The sequence below is a fragment of the Gymnoscopelus microlampas genome, assembly GCF_963454915.1.
Source record: "Gymnoscopelus microlampas genome assembly, chromosome: 24".
Lineage (NCBI taxonomy): Eukaryota > Metazoa > Chordata > Actinopteri > Myctophiformes > Myctophidae > Gymnoscopelus > Gymnoscopelus microlampas.
In genome coordinates, this window is record NC_139961.1 from 29313801 (window position 1) to 29341291 (window position 27491).

The following is a 27491-nucleotide window of genomic DNA, read 5'->3' on the forward strand; positions in this document are numbered from 1 at the left end:
CCCTTCACCAGAACAAAGTAAATAGGTGGATTAAGGTGGCACTGGGGACATGGTTCAGGATCTGCAAAAAACTGCGTCTTGATAATCATATACGAATATTGAAATGGGTGACATTTGACTCAGAGTTTAAACCATCCAATATGGATAAGCGATATAGACAATGGGCGGAAAATGGCGTAACAGCCTATTGTACATTATTCAGCAAAGGCATTTTTGCATCCTTCAGTCAAATGTCAGACACCTATAACCTTGGGAAAAATGACTTTTACAGATATCTCCAGGTCAGGGATTATGTCAATAAGGAAATTAAACAGGTAGAGGGTACAGAACCCAATCTGGTTCATTTATTTATGAATGCGTACAAAAATAAGGATAGTAAACACCTCATATCACAAACCTATAACAGATTACAAACCTCTAAAATCCACTCGACTACTAAAGTCAGACAGAAATGGGAGAAAGAATCGGGCCTGGAGATATCTGAGGAGGATTGGAATGATATTTGGGAAGGTCAAACAAGGACAACTAACTCAAGGGCTTGGCGGGAATTCGCCTGGAAGAATACTATACGTTACTTTATCACCCCAAAATTGAAAAGCCATTTTCGGGGTTGTCAAGGACAGGGTCAATGTTGGAGGCATTGTGGTAAAGTGATGGCAGATCATTTCCACATTTTTTGGGACTGTCCTTTAATTCAACCCTTTTGGCAAGAGGTCATCAAAGAAATTAGAGACATTTTTGGAATAGAAATGGATTGTTCTTTTGTTACAGCTTATCTGGGGAAAATCCCTGCTGAACTCATGAGCCAGGACTTATATCTGTATAACATAATTTTGGTTGCCTGTAAGAAAGCCATCACCCGGAAATGGCTACAGGCCGCACCACCGACCAAGGAAGACTGGATTACAGTTGTCAATGAGATAGACTCTATGGAGAGTCTGACCTTCTCTCTTAGGCTGAGAGCGGAACAATATGCGAAAAAATGGAAGAAATGGACTTCTTACTGTTTGATGAGAAATGTAATTCATTGACTGATTGTTGTTAAAAATATATATATATATACTGTAATCCATAAATAGGTTAATCTTTGTATTATAACGCCCACCTCAACACAATTTTTTGTATGTTTTTATTTTTATTTTTTGTTTGTTTTTACTTTATTTATTTTCATTTCATTTTATTTCTCTATGTGTCTATGTGTCAATCTTATACTTGTTTATTTGACTGTTGAATGTTCTAACTGGAAAACAATAAAAAATAAGTTACAAAAAAAAAAAGAATTCTACAGGGACCCACTAAATTCAACCCATTACAAAAGGTGCATCATAAACTATCCTGCTGCAACTCTACTGTGCTGCTAGTGTTGACTGCAAACTTCGAGGAAGAATTGAGAGGCTCCACTATTCAGGAAATTGCGGAGACGGAAATTGGTCCATTGCAAAGAACGGAGCTGTCATCATTCTATCTCTGCATCACTCTGGCCTCACCCTGTGCAGTGTGGCTACAACTAATGAGAGGCAGCCGAGCCAGATAATACCACGACAAATTAATCAAATTGAAAATAACACAGAAAGAAATGAGATTACACAGAAGAAGAAAAGAAAAAGTGCATCATTTCATAAAAAATCTACCCATATAGAGGTTTTACCATAGGGTTTGAGAAAAAAAACGGGTAAGTAAATAGAAAGAAAAAGGGAACACATGAACAGAAAACATGAAATCTGTACCCTTATTGAGACCAGGATACGAATGCAATTGATGGAAGTTTCTGTATTCTGCCCGCTGGCTGCCCTGGGCAGAGGTTTAATGTGTTCAATGCCCTCTATGAGCAATAAAGAATCATTAGCATTGTGAAAATCATTATGTGTCTAGACATCGGGTCATCATGATTTCTAATGTAATTTGTGCTTGACAAGGCGATCTCTCAGGCATATTTTAGTATGTACAATATGTACAATTTGTATACAGTATGTAGACAAAACGGTATATAACAAAAGTTGTTTTTGTAAAAAATTAAATAAAAAGCTAATCATTGAGCATGATCTTCCAGTAGATAAAAAGGTACTTGGTTGAATAATAATTTGATCCTTGTAAATGGCATGGATTGAATGACATGGAGCATCCCTCACTGCGTTAATGTTTTCTAAATATAACACAAACAAAACGTACACAGTGATTAAACTCATTAACTGTAACATGACTTTTGTTATATACATACTGTATTGTCTGTCGTTTTCCATGTGTGGAAGGTTTTTATTTAGTTAAATAGGCTGTACTATAAGTAACCTGATAGATAGAATTAGAAATCACGTTTACATGTCTAGACACTTAAGTAATATTCACAACGCCAGTGATTCATTGTTGCGCATGGGGCACACGTTAAACCCATTAAACCTCTGGTCGGGGGTGCATGGGGGAGGGTAGAATACAGAAACGTATCCACAGGGAAGCTTTTTAAATCTCGCTGAGTATAAAAGATGTTTGTGGTTGGGGTTAGGATTGTGGTTTGGGTTAAGGATTAAGTATTTCTTATAGCCTAGTCTTTGGTATGACTCGGCCGGGGATTGAACCCCCGAACTCCCAATCTCAGCGCACACACTAACCACAAAGCGACTCAGCTGGCCTTTTGCTACATTATTCCATATTATCGCCTGCTGACGCTGTAATGTTTCTATGCCTCATATGATCCATTTAGCTAAGAATCCTACTGGAAGTTGCATGGTTTCTGTATGGGATGCCACGTGGCTGGCCACATCATTGTGCTGTCACGGCCCGACTTGGACTGGCTTCAATATTAATCGAGAGATTTCTCTGGCCATAGAGAATAGTCTATCAATTCACTGAAGTGCTTTTGTTTGCCTGTAGATCCGTTGAAAAACATGCGGTGGAGCCATACGGAATTGTTTCATTCTGGTGGGAAATACAGACCTGTGTACATAAGGCACTCTGTCCATGTCCCTCATGTCACTGTACTTGTACGAACAGCTACAACTACATTACAGGAATTTATTATTCTGCATACAGACTTCAAGGAATAACTTGGGCGCAGAACTGGTGCGCTGACCAAAAAAGGACTTAAAGGAGTATTCACCCAAAAAATGACTTATTTTCTATTAATTACACACCCCATGAAGCCTTGAATTCATGAAGATCTTTTTTTTTCTCACATTCCTAAGCCAATAATTTGATGACTGGGCCATCGGTCAATAGGAGACTGCACAGGAGACTTTTTGAGTCACCTACTGAGTCTCCACAGGTCATCAAATTATTGGTTTAGGAATGTGACAAAAGAAATCATCTCCATGAATTCAAGGCTTCATGGGGTGTGTCATTGATAGAAAATAAGGCATTTCTTTGGTGAAATACTCCTTAAAGCAAAATAAAGCAAAATTACACTTGAAACACTTGGCAGATGTTTGGGTAGTTACCTTGCCATGTACAGGTAACTCCAAATATTGGTGTATTGTTCAATAAAAATATATGGGCAGTAAGGTAAGATAACATGGCATTTATTTATCCCTGGGGAAATTGGTCGACACACCCAAAGAGGGTCCACACTCCTAGAATACCTTTTCCCCGCCTTTTAATGTAACATTCAGGGGGAAGGATCAACAGATGTTTTAGCACTAGCCTGAGCCTATTACACTCTACACTCATTCAGGATAAAACAGCATTTTAATGTAAATTTGTGGCTGTCCCCAACACAAAGGTTCCATCTGTGCTGCTGTGCTTTGTTTTACACCCTTTCTGACTGAAACCAGGTGAAACTGGCCACCAAAATATGATTACAAACCTGCAGCGTAAACACTGGGCACAGTTCTGTTAAATTAGATTAATCGAGGCACCAGGCTGTCTGGAGATCAGTATTGACTGTATTGTTATTTTTTTTTTGGCAATCATGGCCTTGCAGCAGCCTGATGAGTCACTGACTGCTCTGTCTGTCCCACCGTTGCTGACCTCCTGCCCTCCCAGTTAAAGGAAACCTGGGAAACCCCTATAATACTGCAACTCATGAAGAAATACAAATACATACATTTTTTATCAGCATATAAGCGCTTCAACAATTTCCCCAGCTAAAAACAGGCCTATACTGCAAACGTCTACAGAAAATAACACTTTGGACCTCTGACCGACACTCCAATTGCACAGAATAGCGCTGGCAGACCACATACAGTATGGGTGCTCACTGCTCACTAATGCTCACCATGAGACGGTGCTATTTCTGTCTACACTCTCTTTCTCTCAGAGGTGGACTGTGTGGTTGGTTTGAAAATGTGCCTTCTGATGTCATCATTGTTTGTCGTTTCAAATTAGATTTCAAACCTTTTTTATTTTTTCATGCTGCAAAAACAATGGTTTCTATTTCAACATGCTAACTTTCCAGAAGGAGAAAGCCTATAGTTTCCATTAGTTTGGAATCCCCATCGATGATGTCATTGGTAGGCAGGTTTCTGTCCACAGCCCACCTCTGAGAGCAAGTACAAGTACTGTACTGTAGGTGGAATTAGTGCCATCTTATAATGAGCATTAATGAGGACATTATGAGGATATTAACCCATTCAATCCGGGAACGCATCTCTGTCATTTTAGATTTCTTTGGCAATGTGCCGCGCTATGAGATTGTAGATCTGCTATTTTTGAAATATTTTGAAAGCGAACATGTGTAAAATATTTTGTTCCAGAGACCCCCGGCCAGAAGCAAAGATTTGAGTTACAAATGTTTGCTTTAAAAAATGAATATTCAAAGATTTGCACGAAAATAGCAGATCTACAAGCTCATAGTAGCACTCAGTGCCGCGCTATGAGCTTGTATATCTGTCATTTTTGAATAGCCAAAGAAATCTTAAATGACGAGAGATGAGTTCCCGGATTGAATGGGTTAAGATAGGTTGAAAATGTGAGAACCTTTCATTTATAGTACTCCGTGGTATGATGGTGTCGCTTGCCGAAAATAGCAGATCTACAAGCTCACAATGTGACGCATTGAGAGCTTATAGATCGTCTATTCTCGGTGCAGATCATCATCGTACGACAAAGTCTAAATCGGGCTTAAACGGGGATCAGGCTTCACTGCAGAAGCAGAAGTCTCCAGGCTGCATCTCTATTCTCTACTCCTTTATATCTGTCAAACGGTATAGCGTCTCTGTCGTGCGGAAACCTCATATGTCCACAACTGTTACTTTCCAGGATTCAAATTCAATAAGTAGCAAAAGTAGCAGATCTACAAGCTCAAAACATGTCGCTTCGTGCTGCGTTTCGAGCTTGTGGATCTGCTACTTTTGATGCTTTCGTGTGATGCTGTGGTATGATCGAGTAGGGCGTTGATTTACGAAAAAAAACACAAAAATGTAGAATATGGAGATAGGAGGTTTCTGCCCAACAGCGACGATATGCAGGGGGAGAGATGGAGGCAAGGCGTGTTCCCTGTTCAAAGGACCAGGTATAGAGGTTGGAGGCAAGGGGCTTGTGTGCAGACAGGGAGTATATAGGCATCATTAAATAGACATACACACAAACACACAAAGGAACACAGACGGGTAAAACAGACTAATTATGCATTTCAGGTTGTGTCCAAAAATATCCGTACATGCAAATGCTCTTGTGCTCAAACCACAAACGTGCATCCGTGCATAGCGAGAAGAACACTCGCCCGTGCGCACGCGCGTGCACGAACACAGACACTCGACACATCAGGAGAAAATACCCTTTTGAGATGAGTATACTCGATAGGAGAGAGAAAAACACAGTTGGCTGACCTCATTACATTTCTGATACGTAAAATAGCTCTTTGACTCTCTGCTTGGGAGAGACAAGCAGAGAGCGGGGGAGAGAGAGATACACGCAGGCACCGTAGGAATGTGAACGTGCTCGACAAACTGGTGTATACTGTACGTATATCTATGCACATGTGAGAGGAATATTGTGTTTGTGTTAAAGAGAATCATACAGGCAGCATAGACTCCATCTTCGCTGTCTTTTGCTATGCTATAAAGACAGGCATGTGTCTCTTTGTAGACGTGTATGTGTGTATGACTTTTGCACAAAGCCTCCCTTCAGGCTTTGTGCAAAGTTCTTTACAATGTGCATTACATTAACACAAAAAGAGCCTACACGTGAAAACTATTCTGGGATTTACTTCCTTGGCCTACTGGCAGGGTGTGCAAGAAACTTGGCGCTGATCTGTCAAGTAATTTTCAAGATTAGTGGACAGACAGACAGACAGACAGACAGACAGACAGACCTCTTCTAGACAGCACACCTCCTAGGAGCCTGAATCAAGCCTGACCACTAATCAGAGCAAGTTGGAGGGGTGATGTAAGCAAATGACATCAGGATGAGAAAGCCTGCCGGACCACGGCGCACATTATAGCTAAGCAAAATCTCACAGTGACATGGCCCACAGTGACATGGCCCTGAAGAATAAGAGGGGACCAAGTTCTGTGGCCACAGGCTGTCTGCTTATTTATAATGGCAATGCCTTTGTGTGTGTATATTGTCGATGTCGGGCAGAAACCTAATTTCTCCATATTTCAACTTTTCATGTTTTTTCGTTAATTAATGCCCTACTTCGTCATAAAAGAGTGTAGTACAAAAGTAGTGAAAATAGCAGATCTACAAGTTGAAGATCGGTTATTTTCACTATTTAATAAATAAATAAATAAATAATAATAATAAAGGAATGGTTTTGGACATACAAGGTTTCCACCAGACAGTGACGACATGGGTTTTTTTCTGTGTAATTGCTGTGCTGGCTGTGGTGCTTCGTTAGCTCGGCTTGTGACACACTTTCTGCATTTACATGGACAAAGGACAATATTTCATCAGTCATTTGGTTTCATTCATGAATATGGCACGCGGGTACAGTGGCGCGTCCAGGGTGTGGGCTTGGGTAGCACAGGCCAACCCAGAATGTGACTGGCCGTATTACATTCTTTTAGAAGTTGGAAATGCACTCTGAGAACGCACACTGACTATTCCGAGTGAAAACTGAAAAGAATGTTTTTTCTGAGCGTCTGTGTGACAACAATGACAAGTGATAAAGTCATTACATTTCAAAACTCTGTACTAGAGTGGAGTATTCCACACGCATCTACGTGTATCAAAACAAGGCTATAATCATGTTTACACTTGAATTAACGTTCATTTGAAATGCATTTCAAAAACCAAAAAGTGATGTTTGCAAATTAACTGATATCAGAACGCTCTGAAATCTAAGTAGATTTGAGCATATCTATGAATGCACTCAAAGATGTATATTTGTATGGTGCCACTTGCCATTGCTTTATTCATCTCTTAAACACAGGGAGAGGAGACAAAAATGGTAATTATTCCAACACATGTGCGTGTGCATGTTTGAAGAACTGCTTCAAAAAAGGGAAAATAACCAATGTAGGGCCAGACCTGGTATGAACAGTAATTTGGGAGTGTATGCTGTGTGATGAGAAAAAGCATGAATCTTGCACAGACCACTTCGAAATACAGCGATAATATAGCGAGGATTATATTACACAGGTATTGTATATCAAATATTGCACATATTGGACATATGGATGGATGGATGGATGTGTAATAAATTCCCAAATGACTTACCATGGATGGATGATGGATGGATGGATGGATGGATGGATGGATGGATGGAAGGATCTCAGGAGGGAAATGAAGTTGTCATGGCAATACCGCAGTATGAAACACAGGACAGATACATAAAAAAGAGAGGGTCCATTTGGAATCCCCCTCAAGGAACCCTGAGGGTCCCTTGGACCACCACTTTGAGAGTGGACTTTCGATCAAAACTCAACATCTTCCAAATGTCAGGTTTCTAAAAGAACAGACCTTGGATACATGTTACACGCACAGTACACTACACATAAAAATGAATAGTTGACCCTTTACCTTTCTTGTGACCTTGGCGAAAATAAATGATAAAACCAAAGGAGAAAGGAAGGAGAGATGCAAGGAAGAATGGAAGAATGGAGGGCAGTAGGGCAGGGAGTAGAGAAAGACGGGCAGTGAAGGGATGGGGGAGAGTGAGAGATGGAAGAGGAATAACGCCAGAAGGTGGAGTATAGGGTGATGGATCACCTGCATTGTATGGAGGATGAGCAGAAGAATAATATTATTCCAACCCACATAATTATGGTGGTCATCTATAGGTTCTGGGTCCAGGGACCCCCTGGGGTCCTTGAGGAGGTTCCAGGAGGCCCCTGCGAGCCCCAGCTAAATGATGGATAGTTAGAGTGTACAAATGAAACCAAATGGAACCTAGGTATGAGTTATTTGTGCACTCTGAGTTAAATTAACATGGAGATTATACAGAGATCCCAGAGATTAAAAAAAAACTAAACTAAAATGGGGGGTCGTGGCCTAATACTCACCCAGTTGTGAAAATTACAATGGAAAAGGACAGGTCTCAGACACAAAGCGTTAAATATTTGACTGTTCCGTACAGTAACATTAATAATGATAATGCTATCGTTAATCAAACAAACCAATGTGAGATGGAGCCATAAAAAAAAGCCTTGTTAAGTTACTTCTGTCCTCAGCAACACCACATGCAAGGCTGATGGGATGGAGGAGCACAATGGCCCTTTCCCTGCCGTCCATGCTGTGTGTCTGCAATCACACGCGCGCACACAGGCACACAGTTGGGACCTAAAGACCAGACCGTCAAGGTTAAAAATAACTGACATTTGAACAGTAGCAGTGCTTTTGTGTGTGTGTGTGTGTGTGTGTGTGTGTGTGTGTGTGTGTGTGTGTGTGTGTGTGTGTGTGTGTGTGTGTGTGTGTGTGTGTGAGAGAGAGAGCGTGTGTGTGGGGGGGCGATTATAAATTAAGAGAGGGAGGGATGGATAGGAGAAGGAGTGAGATGGGGTTTGTTGAAGGTTGGCTGATTGGCAGGTAAGGAAGGAAATAGGGTACAGGGCAGAGGGAGAGAGAGAACAAATGATCTGCCATTTTGGCCCAAGGGTGACAAAATTGCCGATCTATAGAGTATGAGCTCACAACGCATTGTATCCGCAACGCATTGTGAGCTCATAGATCTGCTATTTTCAGTCCGCAACGCCATCGTGCAACGAAGTATAAATTGGCAGTAAAAAGGTGCACAGCAAATGTATTGCTGTGCAATTGCTGTGTGAGGCGGGATTGGGGGGCACAGCTATAGCCTACAATGAAATGAAGGGACACGAGAAATGTCAGAGATTCCATTCCTGTTGAATTCTCCCATAGACGGGAAAAAGCGACAGAAGGAGGGTCAGTGATACTTCAAAGGCTCCCGAGCTAGTTAATTACTTCCTCTCAAATGCATTGATCGATCGCTCTCCGCTTTTGTCGATACGCTCTGAGGGTCGCCATCCATTCTCTCTCTCTCTCTCTCCACCCTGTTTTTCCTGTATTTCTCGACATAATTTTTCGCATCAGCTTGCATGGCGTAACATCCGTGGAGCAACTTTGAATGGAGCCGATGATGAATGCTTGTGTGGCCTGCGTTGAATGGCAACAACAACATGGTGTGACTGTAAAAATCCTTTCAGAGCTGCTATTTCCCGAGTATGGAATGAAAGACACAGTGTCTGCCTCCACCGATAGAAAATCCATCCATAATGGTTCAATTATATCACAGTCAGCATTTCTCCTTCATATAATCAGATAGTCGACCAACACACAAACAAAAAAAAACTTGCACAGGCCCAGTCTGCATTTATGTCCATTTATCATAATAAAGTTACCCAGATGGCTTACAAGCCCCAAACTGGGACCAAACAAACTGCATATTGACTTTTGTTAAGATATACAGTATGTCTTCCTAACCGAGTGTTTGTACAATCTCTCCTTCCATCTGTGCTTGGATAGAAAGCAGACATTGAACGCTGTTGAAGCTCTGCTGGAAATCAATTTGCGTAGGGAGTTGACCTCTCATTGTTCTGTTAAATTTTCCGCTTGCCTCCCCTGATAGATTTTTCCGCCCCACAGGTCAGGAGAAAGGGCTCGAGGATGGAAGTATTCACTGGTTAAACCAACCTGTGACTGCTAACAGAAACTGAACCGCTATGTAGAGGAGGCTGTAGGGTATATAGCAGTCTGAAGTCAACATTATGCAGAACCTGGAGTGTTATGATTATTAGCATTTCTAAATATTCAAAAAATTGTTTCACAAGCAGAGGTGGAGAGACGCTTATGTTAATGCGGCAGTCCTTTTCCACGCAAGGGCTAGAGGGGTCATCAGAATATAGCTTTAAGAATAAGCCTCACTAAAAATAATGCATTAATTCATCATGCCTGTCCTCACTTAACTTTCAGTTCCCAGGTTCTTAGGCTGTTTCAGTGTGAAATGTCAACTTCACCGATATCCAACATTGTAGCCTATTACTTTGTATGAGAAGGACGTGAAAACATGAGACTGTGTTTTCTGTCCAGAGCTCACTGTCTTGGTGCTGGAAAATCTGTGAATCAGTTAAGAACATGTTAATGCACATGACTGTCAAATCAACTGTAAAAAAAATCACTCCAATGATATGTTGTGGACCAATCCAGATGGCGTTATGTTGCCTATAGCAACGGTCAACAATGTGAAACTATTTTGGGTTGCAGAGGGCTGAAAGCAATGCAATTTAGCTAAATTGAGCACTACTAACCCATATGTGCTGGTCTTTGAATATATCGACAACAGCAGAAGGTGACCAATAGATTTCGACTGCAGGTGAGCATTTCAAATATCATCCTGTCTGAGTGGATGAGCAGGATAGGAAATTGAGCTCTATTTGGGGTCACTGGTATTTATACGTTACAGCATTTAACCCTCAGAATGGGCATTTGGAAAGGTCCAGAAGGTAGCAACCCATATGGTCTTTGAATATATCGACAGTAGCAGAAGGTGATCAATACATTTCGACTGCAGGTGAGCATTTCAAATATCATCCTGTCTGAATGGGTGAGCTGGATGGGAAATTGAGCTCTATTTTGGGTCGCTGATATTTATATGTTACAGCATTTAACCCTCAGGATGGGTATTTGGAAAGGTCCAGACGGTACCTGCCAAAATGTAAAAAGACTTGTATTGAATGACCTGTCTCTCTCTCTCTCTCTCTCTCACACACACACACACACACACACACACACACACACACACACACACACACACACACACACACACACAAAACCCAACTCTCCCTTGCTCTTGTATCTCCTACTGAAATGTTATAAATACAAAAAAGCTTTCAAATATTACATAATAAAGTGGTGGCAACAGTGAATCCTCTGTGGATACTCAGTGAACTGAATACTCTTTTGATGAGTTGAATTGAGGATCCCGAAATCACAAAAAGGCATTTCCTGTTCAAGTTTTTTTTATCTTATATAAATATATCAACAACTTTTATAATCAACTAAATCAATTAGTATAATTAACCAATTAACCCTGCATTATACTTTGTTGTACAATGGTGGTGTACAAATATAGTGAAATAGGCAGATCTACAAGCACGTGTCACATCGCGATGGGCTTGTAGACCGGCGATCTTCACTATTTCTTTTTTACATAATTGTTTATTAATCATAATCGAGGAAAAAGTTAGAAATAATCGTGATATTGATTTTAAGTCATATGGCCCAGCCCTGGCTGTCCCAGTTGTAGACCTTTCATAATTAATTTAAGTAAAGGTTAGGGAAGGACAGGAAACACAAAGATTAGATTGCAGACAGACCTGTAAATAGCCAAAGCTATCCATACACCATATTCTATAATACAATATCCATGTTCATCTATGCAAGTCCATTTGTACTGAAACACCATATATTCATCCATACTCCTCAGTGTAACATTTGAGTGTACAAAAGCAGCCAAATGGACTCACAAGTGTGTGTGTGTGTGTGTGTGTGTGTGTGTGTGTGTGTGTGTGTGTGTGTGTGTGTGTGTGTGTGTGTGTGTGTGTGTGTGTGTGTGTGTGTGTGTGTGTGTGTGTGTGTGTGTGTGTGTGTGTGCGCGTGCATGCGTGCGTGCATGGTTGGGGGGGAGGGTGTTACAAAGGTCACAGGAATATAAAATCACTCACAAATACTGTTCTCAAATATACATCTTTATATCAGTTAATATCCCAAACACCAAAAAACATGTTAAAATATATATATCTACAAATTACAGATATCAATCAACAAGTATTTTTCTTTTCTTTCTCTCTTTTTTAAGAAAGATCTAAATAAACATGACAGCGTAATATTTAAGAATCCACTGATAGAAAGACTAGAATAGCAAAAAAAGATATTAAAAGCCATTTCACACCAATGCTTATACAAAAGAATATGTAATAAACATTAGGAAAAAAAGACTACATTGGCCGCAAAGAATGACACATTGATAAAAAAAAATTACTGTACTTTACTGTAAGTTGTTTCACAAAGAGCATCTGAATGCAAAGCTAATAATAAAGCCTAAGTTATACTCAATCATGGTGTGGCTTGCCAAAGAGAACAGACACCCTCACATGAGGGGGTATAAATTAGAGACTTGACAACTCTAATTAATGCAGAATTCAACCAAAACATTGAAGCTACTCTTCTTTCATTTTGTTTTGTTTATGTTTTGGAGGCAGTGTGCTAGCAGTCATAGCGAACGCTTTGACTTTAACTTTTCATTTCAAACCACTGGATGTGTTGTGGAATCTAATTAAGGGTTTCATCATGAATGTTGTGGTTGACAAAGATTTGCCATTGACTTTTTTTTCTAAGTACCGTGCTCCAGATTCTATCACTGTCATTTCCTCCCGAGTGCTCTGACACAAATTATTATTATTATTATCACATTAGGAGAGCATAAAGGTGATAATGATAACAATTTGGTGCTTGGAGGCAGCCGCCACGTCACAACACTGCAAACTGCAAAACTGACGTGAGTCAGGGAAATAAGGAAATTTATGCAACAGGTGTTGAGTGTGTGAAATCTAGTGGCTGAATGCTGTCTATAGCACCTTTAGCAGGAACAGTAACGCACACCAAAGATTGTGGTGAGGTGCTGACCTTTGAGATCCTCAAAAGAAGAAAAGTGTCGCACATTCCATATGCAGTGATTCGTTTGATTTGTTTCGGCATGTTGGCCTTCCTTTGTTGATTCTGAGGAAATGTTAATCAAATAAATCACTGAGCCCGAGTGTGCGACACATTTTTCTTCTGTTTAAGTCGTAGCACTGTTAACAGAAGTAAGACATTTACATCAAATCTCCTCAGCACCTCAAATAAGGTCATCTTGTTTTTGTTTTTTACAAATAGCGATGGAAATGCATAACGATGTAGCAATATTTGCAGTCAATTTGCAAAATCATAATCAATTTACTTCAACCCAGCAGGTGGAAATTCACTGAATTCTGCAGGTTATTTTAGTCAATTAATTCATCACTTTGCTCTTTACATCAATCCTATATATATATATATATATATATATATATATATATATATATATATATATATATATATATATATATATATGTATATGTATATGTATATATATATATATATATATATATATATATATATATATATATATATATATATATATATATATATATATGATGTAAAGAGCAAAGTGATGAATTCTATGTTTTTTTAATGATCTGGAGGAGAAGCAGCCTAATGATGGAGCAGACATGCTTGGCACTAAAACCGTACAACACCACACAACACATTTTAAACCACACAGTAAAATCAGGAGTATCACAAGTCAATTTTTACACTTTTCTTGGTTAAAAGAACACTCCGGATTTTGCTGTGCATTTTCCAGTGGAGAAAGGAAAATTATAATCCATGCCACTGCAAAAGAAAAAGTACTGTATTTACGTATCAAAATCCTATCGTGATTCAAAATATACTGTATATTCAATCACATTATCAAACCTCTATTCAGCGCCCCCCCCCCCCCCATCCCGTTCCATTTTGTGGTTTGATGTGAGCGCAACCACCTGAAATGTTAAATAAAGCATTCCATTAGTAGACTTAATTTAATACATACATTTCATGTAGAAAAGTCCAAACTACTCCTATCCAAAATTCAACAGCCAACATTCTCTCAATCTATTCTGTTTGTAGGTAGAATCTAGACCTGTATTCATGGCATTACGCAGATTTGCTGCTAATGAGCCCAGAATTTAGGGCTTCGTGTATTTCTTTGACATATACTGTAGGCTAACATTGTATACTTGTGTCTAGTACTTCATCTCAAAGAAATTCAAGAAGTACAAGTGTCTAGTACTGCATCTCACTGGAATTAAATAAGTACTAGTATCTAGTACTGCATCTCACTGGAATTCAAGAAGTACTAGTGTCTAGTATTGCATCTCACTGGAATTCAAGCGTTTCAGAGTTTCCGCAAATTGGCAGTGGAATTTATAGTTCAGATATGCCATGAATGCAGGGTATGTTATCAGTTGCTTTGGTAATCCACTCCTTTTTAAGGTTGAGGAAATGCCCATGAGCTAGAGCACTCCCTAGTATTTGCACGATAAAGGGCATTTAAATGTCCAACTCCTCCACCGTTTACACTTTACAGTTTGTAAAATGACCAGGAATGTAATTTTACCTCTGCCAACAAATGACGTATACAGTAGTAGGAATATTTACCAGAGCAGAAGGCTACCTATGCAAGAAGAATTGGAAGAGTTCAAAAATAATCCAAAAAATATCCTTCTCGATAAAGATTTGATATAAAGTTGTAAATAGAATATGTACAATTGAATCTCTCTTTGAATTTAAAGAACGAGAACTAGACTAGGCTGAATGTCCAAAAATGCTTAAATAAATCTTATTTTCCCACTGATGCTCATGTATATTCAGAACAGTCTTTGTGTGGGATTCACACTAGTTGTGGAGGTTACTCAGCACAGAAATGGCAATGTAAACTTTCACATTAAGTAAGAAAACTAAATCATGGGCTGTGTCTTTGATGTGTCATAATAATTCACTACTCCCCATATAGGGAGTTCTATAAATGGAACTATATCACAAAGTCATCGGTAAAAAAAGAAAGAAAAAAATTCAGACACCACACGGTTCACGATTAATTACGTAATTGCTGTCGCACAATTAACCAGATGAACCCTAGAGTGCTATTCTGAGGCAAACAATCTGCAAAAAGCAGATCTAGAAGCTCACAATGTGTCGTGATTCGCGATGCATTGTGAGCTTGCTATTTTCAGTAAAGAGATTTGGTGTTGACTGAAAAAAGGAGCGGACCAATATACTGCAGGGGACCCCGGTCAACTAAGTACATGCACGTAGATGTTTAAGTGGTTAAAACGTGTCACATAAAAAAATGTCTTTCAGCACAATGTATGATGGTATATTGGGTTTGTGATAGTGACCTGTTGTACCCTACTTTTCATGATGCATTGTGGGATAATACTGTGAGTACACTATATAAGGGATAATAATTATCACTTTACATTCGGACACCACTACTAAAATGGCATGATCACTATATATATTGCACTATTAATAGTGAGTAGGGCGTGATTTTGGACACAGCCATGGACTGTGGAAAATCCATTTCGCAGTTTCTATCGGTTTCCATTTTGCGGCTGCCATTTTGGATGCCTCCAAGTGAACGTGTATTTTGGGATGCAAAATACACACACCTATATCAACCGACTGAGATCAGCAACCTTGACTAATATCAAGTATCAGTGCTTGTCAATATTTTAAATTATAGGCAACTATACATTCATATACAACAAGTCCATATGGGCACAAAATACGATGTTTTTTTTTTTCCAAACAGGGCTGGGATCAGTTCACTGACAAAATCCACTCAATTCAAGAAAAAAACGTATTCCTCATTCCTCAAAAACTGAGAAACTATCAGAATGCAGAGGTTTTCAGATCCAACCCAATAAGAAACATTAAAGAGTGAATACTTAAGAATACAGTATATAAATGATTTGTTGAATACTGATCCCTAGCCCTGAGTTAGCAACCCGAAAACATTCAATTATACACAAATTGAAAATAATAAAAACCAGCAAACTTATCATAAATATTGTTCCTATATAGACTGATAATACAACATAAGTCAATGTAATCTGTACAGTGTGTAAGGGATACAGTGATATGCGTTGAGGTGAAATTACAAGACCGATGTTGAAACTGATATAGCATTTGAAACTGATCTGGGATTCGAGTAATGCAAGGGTTCCCTAAATCTTCCATACCAAGGACCCCCAAGTAGCCATAGCCTCTGGATGTGATACGGCCCAGCCTCTCATTGCAACAGTTCTCAAAAAACTAAAACATGTGTGTCTACTGTTTACAAACTCAATATAATGGGTCCTATGCGTCCGGTCTGTCTTGTGTGTGTGTGTGTGTGTGTGTGTGTGTGTGTCTCTGCCTGGGCGTGGAGGTCCTAAATCCACGTCCAGTTGACAATCTACGCCTGCCTGCCTGCCAGCCAGCCTGCCTGCCCTCCCTCCTTTGGTTTCTACTAAACCGATTATTTAGCTCATTCTGAGTTGTGTCAAACTACGATGCTGTCTTGCTTATTGACAATATGGTTTTGGAGCTGTATTAAAAAACTAGAAATACCGATCGAAATTTCTATCTGGCTTTCTGAGTTCTGCTTTTAGGTCCAGAATACAACTACCCTTTGAAAAAAGGATCTGGACTCCATGAAGTATGCAGCAGAGCTGCAAAGTCCTGCAAAAGAAGTCAGATCAAAGCTAACATGAAGGCAGACAAGCTGTCTATGGCGATCACACAGCATTACCAACAACAACAGGAGGGAGTCCAGGGAAAGGAGAGTGACTCTGTGGACCCTCAAGTGGATATAAATGAAAGTCAAGTTGTTAATTGTCCAAGAGGATAACGCAGTAACTATTGAGCCAGTCTTCAACCCGACATCCTTTGTGATCAAAATGTTGAAAAGGAAAGACATTCAACAACAACAAAACATCTCTGAGACTGGTAGTGCGTCCAAGGAAAATAGAGGCTGAAGCTGGCGGCAGTGACGAAAGGAGGCGGAATTCATCCAAAGGGGTTCTGGTTGTCCCCACTGAGACTGGTGTAAACTACAATGAGCAACAGCCTCATAATAAAGATGAAGTCCCAGCAGTTTGTGTAAGAGAAAATTGCCCAAAAGCAATGAAAGCTGGTGAAATCACAAGCAAAGCCTGTCTCGTCCCCTCACATACAAGCCCCATAAAGGGAAACTGAAGCCGTTTGGAGAGATCAAGAGAAAACACGGCAGGAAACTACTCTCAGAGCTCACACTCGCATCAGAAAAAATTACAAACAGCACCAGGTCGAAACTAGGGAGGACAGGAGAGCGAGGCATGTCAAAGACCGGCAACAGAAGTAAGAAGACATTCTGAGCCAGGAGGGCATCCCAATTTTGGGTATTTCATTATAGGCGGGAGAAGAAAAATAAGTGCTTCGAATATATAATTCGAACATTTACACATTTTTTTCTTGAAAATAGAAGATCTACACGCTCATAACACATTGTGAGCTTGTACATCGTCTATTTATAATTTATAATAATTATTTATGGTTATGTAACTTGTTACATTACTTTTGTAATGGTTTATGCTTATTTATTATATAGGTACTTCTGTTATGGTTTAGAGTATATTTTCTCAATGAACAATATCAAAATGAATGCAGCTTCATAAAAATTGTGTTTCGCATTCCAAATGAAATAGCTTTGGCCATACAAAAGGGAGAATAGCCCTTCTAACAAGCTCACAATGTGTCACATTGTGACATGCTGTGAGCTTGTACAGTAGATGTCATTTTCACTATTTTTTAAATTGTTTGAAAATGTTTGCCAATGACATACCCAAAATAGGATGCCAGGTTGAAGGTGGTTAAACTGGCACAATAATCCTATGAATTTAAAGTTAAGATTACAATAGTTGTGGGTTAATGTTGTATCTTTTGGTTCCTATGCGATACTTAGTGATTTATATTGTAGCTTGTAATATATTCATCTAGTTTGTTGTTTCACTATTTTACCTCATGGTTGGTAATGCAGATTTTAAAAAATGCACCAAAGTTTGTTTGCTCTTTTTTTTCCCTCTATCGAGACATACAAGAAAATTGTCCACCATAATATGGTGGCCACTTTTCCTTTTTACCAATAGGCAAGGTTTGATTTGGTTGTTGAGATTCTTGGTTCACTTTTTCATTTATCTGCAATGGAGTATGAAAAGCACTCAAGTACAGTACATATTTGATTTAGCGACTTTCACTTGTAGCTGAGCTAATTATTGACCAGGTGTATCTGTACTTAATTACTTAATACTTAATTACTGGAGTGTACAAATTGTACACTCTCAAGAGTTCTGGGGGTACTTGAAATTAAAACGTTTGAGTACCACTGTGTTACACTAAACGGAACAGAGCCTTCGTTAGTATCATTGGTAACACCTGAGAAGGAAGTAAGGAAGAGGCCCAATTTCTTTCCAATATGGCTGCTGTGCATTAAAGCCTATTGGCCCGCTCTGAACAGACATCCAATAAAAATCTATTTAAACGAGAAAAAATATAATAATAAAAGTAAATAAACGGTTCCAACATACTGGAAATTCAATGTTCCTTAGCAGGAGGGTGCTGTCTTGGCAGTGCAGTGCAACAGTTTTTTTTTTCTCCCAGTCTCGCTCGCCTATGTGTCGCATTGACTGTCATAAATTGATTGAAATCTTTGGAATACTTTTGGATATGAATTATTTTTGATGAAGCAGTCACACAAAGACAGCGCTCTGCCTCCCTGGAGTCACATTCATCATGTCAACGGAGTCAATATCGGACTCGTTCTCGTCACTCTCTTTTTTTTTGCGTGTCTCATCCACAAAGCCAACGATCCTCGTTTGTTAGCGAGCAATCCCAAATGAATGGATGGATGAATGGATGGATGGATGGATGTGGCTGACATGATGAAGCTTAGCCATTGTCATCATCTGGACACATTCATCACTGTCATTGTTTTTGCTGTCGTCATCACCGCAAGCATATTATCATCATAATCCTCATCACCACCATCATCCTCATCATCAAATGAATCATACTGTCTCGACAAATTACACATTCCATTTGGCACAACTGACCTTCCCGTCAGTGCTCCGAGTATTTTGTTCAGCAAAGCGTAAATCCTTTAGAATCAAATTCCACTGGTCCCAGATACAGATTCTTATTTTTTCATTATAGCAATGTTGTCTCCACCTCCCCCGCAACGCCATGCCCAGTTATTCGTGAAGATGAGTGGAAAAAGTGTGGATCAAAGAGGAAAGATGGTATATCTGAAGAAGAAAAAAAACAACACGACAGAAAAATGGCATCTGTTTATCTCAATTCTCAACTGTGATTTGGGGCCATTGATGGACGTCACGTCAAACAGCTCTGCTTCAGTGCCAACAAGAGTAGTGACGTTTTAACCCATTAAGGCCGGCAATGCGTCTGTGTGTCATTTTTTTTATTTCTTTGGCTATTCAAAAATAGCAGATATACAAGCCGAAAAAAAATTAAATATTTGCACAACTTTTCAAAAATAGCAGATCTGCAAGCTCATAGCGCGTCACTCGGTGCTGCGCTATGAGCTTGTATATCTGCTATTTTTGAATAGCCCAACGAAATCTAAAAATGACACACAGATACGTTCCCGGTCTTAAAGAGTCAATGACATCCCAGCATAAGGGACTATAAACTGACTCTCGTTTTGAGTGCCGGTTTCAAACCTCAGTCTCACTCTGCCTGCAAAAAGGCTCATCAGAGGGTCGTTGGAGGCCGCTCACTCATCAGCTGGTCTCACTGGGGTCGAGAAATTGAGAGGAAGGATTCCCACGAGCGGTCGCCCAAAACTCGTGGACGTGGCGTCGTTTTTGTTTGCGACAGCATCTTCCTGGCGTTTCTCTTCTGCGTTGACTAAACAGCTCATCTCCTATCGACCAACTGCTTAGTATTGAGGGACGCCAAATGCAAATCAAGAGAGCGGCGGCGGTGGTTTTCAAACGGCGGTTTCCTGGTCTTCTCTCTGGATCATCTGATAATGCTGTCTGTTCTCCAGATAGGCCGCCAGCTCGGCATCCTGGGCCTTCTCGGCCCTGTTCTTCGGGGTGTCGCCCTGAGAGAAGGTACGATGAATGGAGAGACAGAGAGAGAGCGAGAGAGAGAGAATTACAGTGTGAGACAGAGGAAAATATATCTCTGATGTGAAAATGCCTTTTTTCTATCAATTACTCACCCCTGAAGCCTTGAATTCATGGATTTGTCGAATTCCTGATCCAATATTCCAATATTTAATTAATTGAAGTAGATAAGAGGCCAAGGCAGACCTAAATTATATAAAAAAGAATATACTCCAAAACCTACTTGTTGTTAACTAGTTGTACGAGCTCTTACTGGATCTTGTTTATTCGATACACTTATTTGTTTTTAGCTCTTGCTCATTTGATTTTCCTATTTGTCTCATCTGTTTAAGAAAGTAGGTAGCTGATATATTGCACTTTTACGTCAGCGCTACGTATACTCTTAGTTGCTTGTTTTAGAAGAGAATGCACTTAAGACTTCTGGTGATTAGTAGTTTTGTTCCCTACCTATGTTGAATGCACTTATTGTAAGTCGCTTTGGATAAAAATTGGTAAATGACTGTAACGTAATGTAATGTAAAACGACTACTACTGTCCAGGTTATAAGCAAATGTTTTAATTAAAGTATTGCTCTAGTTAAGATTGGCCTCCTAGTATTTTACTTCGATCCAATATTGGAATATGGGATCAGGAAGGTGACAAAAACAAAAGGGGCATCATGGGGTGAATAATTGATAGAAAAAAGTCATTTTGTTTTGTGTGAACTACCCCTCTGAGATATTTTGCCAAATACACACGTGGCATTGTGTTCACTTCCATTAAGACCTGAGGCCGATTCCAGCTCATAGCGCGGCACGAAGTGACGCGCTATGAGCTTGTATAGCTGATATTTTACAGTAAGTACAAAATGGCACAGATGCGTTCCCAGTTTCAATGGGAACATGCTGCCAACAAAATCCTGTAAGTGAGAACTAGAGCTATGTGGGCTACATTCAGAAGACGCTAAATGATCGTCCAGGAAGGACGTGCGCATTCAGACAGCAAAACAAATACTCCATTTAGCATAAGGAGCAGAATGCTTTACATACATAATACAATATAGAAAGTAAATAGATTCCGCTTATGAATAAACAACAGGATGTGTGCATGAAAAGACTAAAATGTGTGTGCACATGGGCACGCGCGCACGAGCACACACACTAATTGGTTCTTGTTTACACGAGGAGTGGACATTATGCTGAATCATTTCCAGAATCTCCCTCTAATTACTTCACCGCAAAAAAAACTCCATTGTGTGCATGTGTGTGCGCACGGGCATGTGCACGTTTTTTGGGGGTACTCAGAATCAGCTTCACAATGAGAACTGATTTTAAATGACTGTGTGGGAAGAGAGAGAGAGAGAGAGAGAGAGAGAGAGAGAGAGAGAGAGAGAGAGAGAGAGAGAGAGAGAGATTGATGAAAGAGGGTAGGCAGAGGAAATCAGGGCAGTGCAAATAAAGGGAATATGTCAAAGACGAAGTGGGGAGAAGGAGAAAATAAAACAGAATGTAGAATGACGGAGGTTTAATGGAGAGATAACTCAAGGCCAAAGAAGATGGACAGAGAGAGAGGGGAAAGCAAGATTTATGCTAAGCTTTATATCAAGGCCAGAGGGTGAAGGAAACGAGTGCTACCAATATCCTGCAGATTATATTCACCACTGTGAGGAGAGAGTGAGAGAGAGAGAGAGAGACACACAGAGAGACAGACATAGGGAGAGAAAATGAGGACAGAGAAAGGCAGAACGTGTGTGTGTGTGTGTGTGTGTGTGTGTGTGTGTGTGTGTGTGCGTGCGTGCGTGCGTGCGTGCGTGCGTGCGTGCGTGCGTGCGTGCGTGCGTGCGTGCGTGCGTGCGTGCGCGTGCGTGTGTGTGAAAGAGATAAACATACAGAGAGACAGTAAAATAGAAAGACAGAACCATGAAGAGAGAGAGAGGGGGAGAGCGAGAGCATCAGAGAGAATGTCTACATGTCTGGAGAGAGAGAGAGAGAGTTCATATCTGGAAGCACTTAATGAAACTCTACCACCTCCAACTGAGTGGAGATTTGTTTGCATCTCTGTGTGTACATGTGCGTGTGTGCGTGTGCGTGTGTGTGTGTGTGTGCGTGTGCGTGTGCGTGTGCGCGCGTGTGTGTGTGTGTGTGTGTGTGTGTGTGTTTGTGTCCTTAGGCAAGACACCTGGTTGGAAATGTGTGCGTTGCCAACATCTCTCATCTAATTCTCTCTCCCTCTCCTTCTCCCTCCTTCTCTCTCTCTCTCTCTCTCTCTCTGGTTTTCTAGGCCATTACTGTACAGAGAACTCAGTTGAGCCTTGAGGTTTCTATCCCAACATGAAAGGTCTGCTGACGTGGATTTTAATCTTTATTTTAAAAATGGCCAAAAAAATTATGTGACTCTGGGAACTTTTTTGTTTCAAGTTCTATATATCCATCATATTATATTTATCATTTTTGCCTGGTGGAAACCTCATACTGTATGTCCAAAGCTGTTACTTTTCAGCATTCAAATTCAAAAACAGCAGAAGTAGCAGATCTGCAAGCTCGTAAAAAAAAAGGTAGAATATGAAGATAGGAGGTTTCTGCCCGACAGCAACGATATATATATACTGTACAGGACTGGAATTTTGTTCGTTTCGTTGAGGAGTTTAATACTTCACTTGAAGTGTTAACTTCACTTGTGAAATGCTCCATGATTATTACTGCAAAGTAGTTGGAAGTCAATTGAACGTGTTGGACCCTTGCTGTACCTTTTTTTCAGCATGACAGCGTTTTGTTGGTGGATATAAAACGCTTAATGATAGTTAGTTTGGCAAAGCCGAGTTCTGGACATAGGCTGCGTATGGAGCTCGCTCCCAACGCTCCCCCTCAGACATAGGCCTCGCCTATGTCATTCTTGTGGACATTGTGATACCCACATACAGTACAGGTAGGCTATAGTCAAAATTCCTGCCTGTTACAATTGTTGTCATTTAAGCTGGTAACGCTAAACAAACAGCAGCTAGCTCTATGTCTCGTGTCTCTCTCCCTCAGCCCCCCCCCCCTCTCTCTTACTCTATCTCTCTCTCTCTCCCCCGTCAAAAGCATCAGCTTCCGCGGCATTTTAAGCTGCGCCTCGAAATCAAACCTACCACTGGTTGTATGCGCAGCGAGTCAGCGTTTCACTTGATGTTGTCCAATAAGGATTTAGAATTTCATTCCCAACCACAGCCAGCGCTGAGGAGAATACAGTGAACTCAAGTACGCAGTGTAGGCAGGGCCTCAAGGCCACTGTGGCCGTGGGGCATCCATTTTTTATAAGGGACACACGGCCAAACAGAGAGCCATGGCCGTCGTGGCCGTCGTGAAATTCCTGCCCTGGATATACATGTTTACTTCTTTTTAGTCGGACCCCAGGGCTGGCTACGTGGGTTAAGTGACTGACTGACCCCCCATTGAACCTGACAAACTCAACACAGAAATGTGTGCTTTTTCCATCATCACACAGCCAGTCATGTTCAGGCCATTCATATTTTCCTGGGTGAGTTCACTGCAATCGCATTCCCCGTCAACTAAGTGGACAGAAAAATGGAAAGCTTTTTACAACAGACAAAACAGAGGCAGGACTCTGCAGTGCGCTCATTAGGGCCAATTGTGCGACGTGCGCGCAATTTCATCTGTTAGTAAAAAGGTTTAATTAGTCCCATTTTCCTGCACAGTTAACCCCTTAAGAGTTAAACATGCGTCATCTGTGAATCTATATTATTATACTTAACATTGATCTTTTTTCCCGCTAAACCAAATCTCTTTGCCAAAAATAGCCGATCTAGAAGTCCACAAACACTTGCACTCTATATACTGTGTTGAGTCGCTCAGCAGTCTACACTAGGCCTTTTATCCCTCTACACAAAATCTCTAGGCCGAAAACAGCCGATCTGCAAGCCGTGAGCTTGTAGGACGTTGTGAGCTTATACTATTACGATCTGCTATTTTCGTGAATGTTTGCCCCAGAATAGGGATGCTCGAGTTCATGTGGTTAATGAGCTCTCCTCTGCCTGTTCGACTGAGCGCGGATTTGCACCAACGTAGAAGCAGGAAATTCATTAGTTCATAGTTGGCATTGGACACACACAGTCCTGTCCACATACTAGAACCCAACAGACGTTACATCACAGATGAGAGGGAAGTCGGTCCAATGTACTGCACTGTATTGTAACAAGTTATCTTATTGTAACATAACTTTAATCTCAAAGAGATTTGGTGTCGAGGGTGAAAAAAGGAGGAGGCCAAGTATAGACAGCCGGGATATCCCGGTCAAAGACTATATATATATATATATATATATATATATATATATATATATATATATATATATATATATATATATATATATATATATATATATATATATATATATATATATATATATATATATATATATATATATATATATATATATATATACATACATACAGGGTTTGAAGTGGTCTTATGCCTAATTTATACTGTGCGAGACAACCCCTCTGAGCCACATTTCTTTTTTACATAATTTGGAACGTCCTCAAAGGCTGTGAGCCACTTGGCACTCTAGAACACTGGGTCATTACTGTCTCACAGCTTTGATTGGTTGACTGGCCGGGGGATACAGAGCGCTCCGTGTTGCTCAAGGATATGAGCAATACATTTTTAGCCATGGACACGGGACACTTGTCACTGAGCTCTGTGTATTATTGAGTATGAAATGCCCAGAGCTATAAGCCGGAGCTTGTCTTTTAACCCATTAAGACCGGACTGTGTCATTTTAGATTTTTAGCCATTATTTTATACTTTGGGCTATTCAAAAATAGCAGATGTACAAGCTCATAGAATATATTGTAGATCTGCATTTTTTTTTATCCTAACAGTTTAAAAAATATATATAATATCAGTGGTTCTCAAACTTTTTTCATGTCAAGGACCCCCAAAATGATATGTATTTGTTCTAGGGACCCCCCCCCCCCCCCATCTCAAAATACTTTGTTCCAGGGACCCCCAGAAGCAGAGAGTTGAGTTAAAAATGTATAATCTATATATTCAAAGATTTGGACACATTTTCAAGATTCTTAAAAAAAAATAACAGATCTACAAGCTCATAATGATCAGTGGCGTGCTATGAGCTTGTATATCTGCTATTTTTGAATAGCCAAAGACATCTTAAAATGACACAGACGCGTTCCCGGTCTTAATGAATTAAGCCTGATTTATACTTGGCTGCGTGCTGGTGTCGCACACCCCGAAAAGAGCCGATTTACAAGCTCCCAACCTGTCGTGCTGCCACACGTTGCGAGCTTGTAAATCGGCTATGACCGATGCGCGACACCGGCGTGTGGCCGAGTATAAATCACCCTTTCACACATTATGAACTAGGCTTTAGTCTCAGCTGATCTGATGATACCGGTGAGTCAGCGACCTTCTTGCTCTCCCAGGGCTGCCTTGAAAAGCAACTGCCTCGTTTATCTTTAGACAGCAGGGTAAACGAGGCAAAGCCTTAGCAGAGCAGTCTTTTTATGTTCATAGATGGGATCTGGGAATTCAGGAACCCGGAATGAGGGTGAACAGACAGACAGAGAGGGGACGTCTCCGAAGACGACTGTCAAAACGATTTGAACGAAACAAGAGAGAGTTGTCAGAAAGCTGTGAAAGCCCGCAGCCATTTTTTGGCATCATTTCCCTTAACTGTATAGTCACATCTCCACAAGCAAATGCTTTGGCATTCGCCTCCTTATTAGCTCGTAGACTAATCCTCTTTAACACATTCCCTGCCAGGTATTAATTAATTCATTATGTAGCTTCTGCCAGGGTTTTTTACCTTATATTGACGATCTTTGCAGAGCCACGGGAGCCGTGATGTGCGCATGCACGTAAACAAAGCATGTCTGGGGGATGGGGGAGGGTCCGATCTCTCCACCAGAGAAAAAAATGTGTAACCGTGATCGGCCATTTTGTTCTGGTCGGCAGTTGTATAACAGCCGTTTTCACCCAAAAAAGAGAAAGGAGTGTTTTTCTAAAACTCATAAAGGAGCGGATGGGAGTGTCATTCTTTGGGATTACGTCACATCTGTCCATTCCTTCTGTCAGGGTCCTAGGATCATTCCTAAGCTGCGTTAGAGCGCCCTCTTGTGGAATTAAACATTTTTTTGTTGTTGAAAAGACGGAGATCTCCGTCAATGGTGGTCAACGGGTGGATTTGAAATGACGGAGCTCTCCGTCAATGGCAGGGAATGTATTAACACATTGGGTATACAACCATGGAGTGCCAAAACCGTATATATACGTTTTTTGAAAGAAAAAAAAAAAGATTTATTTATTTATTTATTTTTTCCTTCACAGCACCAGGAGATATAATTTTCCAAAGATTTAGACTTCAATCCACTTCCTGGTTAACTTATGACTTCAAAAGCCTGTATCTCGGCTCCTCAAAAATGGTTAAAAATCCTGGCACTCAGTGTACTCTGTTTTAAAAAAAAACTGGCACCCCATGTATTAATTGGAAGTCCGATAAAGCAACCTCTTTTTCACAGTGGCTAAAAGAAGTTCCGTCTTTCCTACCTCTGGAGAAACTCGGATATGGAGTGTGTAGAGCCTGCAAAAACATTGTATTAGCTATGAGTCCCTTTGCAGAAGGATTTCTATTTTATTTTTTACTCGATTTTATTTATCTATTTTGTCTGTGTCCGGCTAAGATACTGTTTGTGATGGGAAAACTGGATGTGGAAGTCCCTGTTGTATGGAGATGAAAAGAGGTGAGTGCCTCTGCTTTAGATACCCACTCGGACTTGCACTTGCACTCGGTGCCGTGCAATGAGCTTATGGAACCCCTCCCTGGACCCCCCCCCCCCCCCCCCCAAGGACCCCACTTTGAGAACTGATGGGTTAGGTAAGCAATCTTACCTGTAAGTCTGTTTTCATCAGCGATGCTCCTGCTTCTACTAGGTAATGACAGATGGTCCTCTGACACATGGATGCTGCCCTGTGGAGCACCGTCTCTCCGCTACACACACACACACACACACACACACACACACACACACACACACACACACACACACACAATGTCAGTGGCATATTATTGTACATTTTTCACAATTGTACACAATTTCACATTGTGTACACAAAGCTTTGTATATTATTTTTAACAGGAAGTATAATCTTACTGTTGTTTTTCTGTGACGTCAAGCAAATCACTGGTAGCTGGTACAGACAGACAGACAGACAGACAGACAGACAGACAGACAGACAGACAGACAGACAGAGACATTCAGTCAGTTGGTTAACCAATTTAACACTGGCATTACAACATTTTTTTGAAAAAAAGAAATGGTGGTAGTGTTTGTTCAATAGCTAAGAGATTAATAATGAAGGACTGATAACATATCTGGGA

General features: G+C 40.4%; 2 protein-coding genes across 5 annotated transcripts in view; one reads left to right on the forward strand and one right to left on the reverse strand.

The window, feature by feature from the left end:
* Positions 1-27491, forward strand: part of LOC311040720 (ankyrin repeat domain-containing protein 10-like) — a 454992-nt gene that overhangs the window by 339866 nt on the left and 87635 nt on the right. The gene's annotated exons all lie outside the window — the stretch shown is intronic.
* Positions 13565-27491, reverse strand: part of LOC311040716 (diacylglycerol kinase zeta-like) — a 168239-nt gene continuing 154312 nt past the window's right edge. For all 4 annotated transcript variants that reach the window (XM_084051063.1, XM_084051062.1, XM_084051061.1 and 1 more), the window contains 3 exons: positions 27265-27301; positions 27002-27101; positions 13565-20092 (listed from right to left, as the gene is read on the reverse strand). In XM_084051063.1, the coding sequence (XP_083907189.1) occupies positions 19976-20092; positions 27002-27101; positions 27265-27301 (254 nt within the window). In that variant the 3' untranslated portion in view covers positions 13565-19975. The remainder of the gene's footprint in view (positions 20093-27001; positions 27102-27264; positions 27302-27491) is intronic.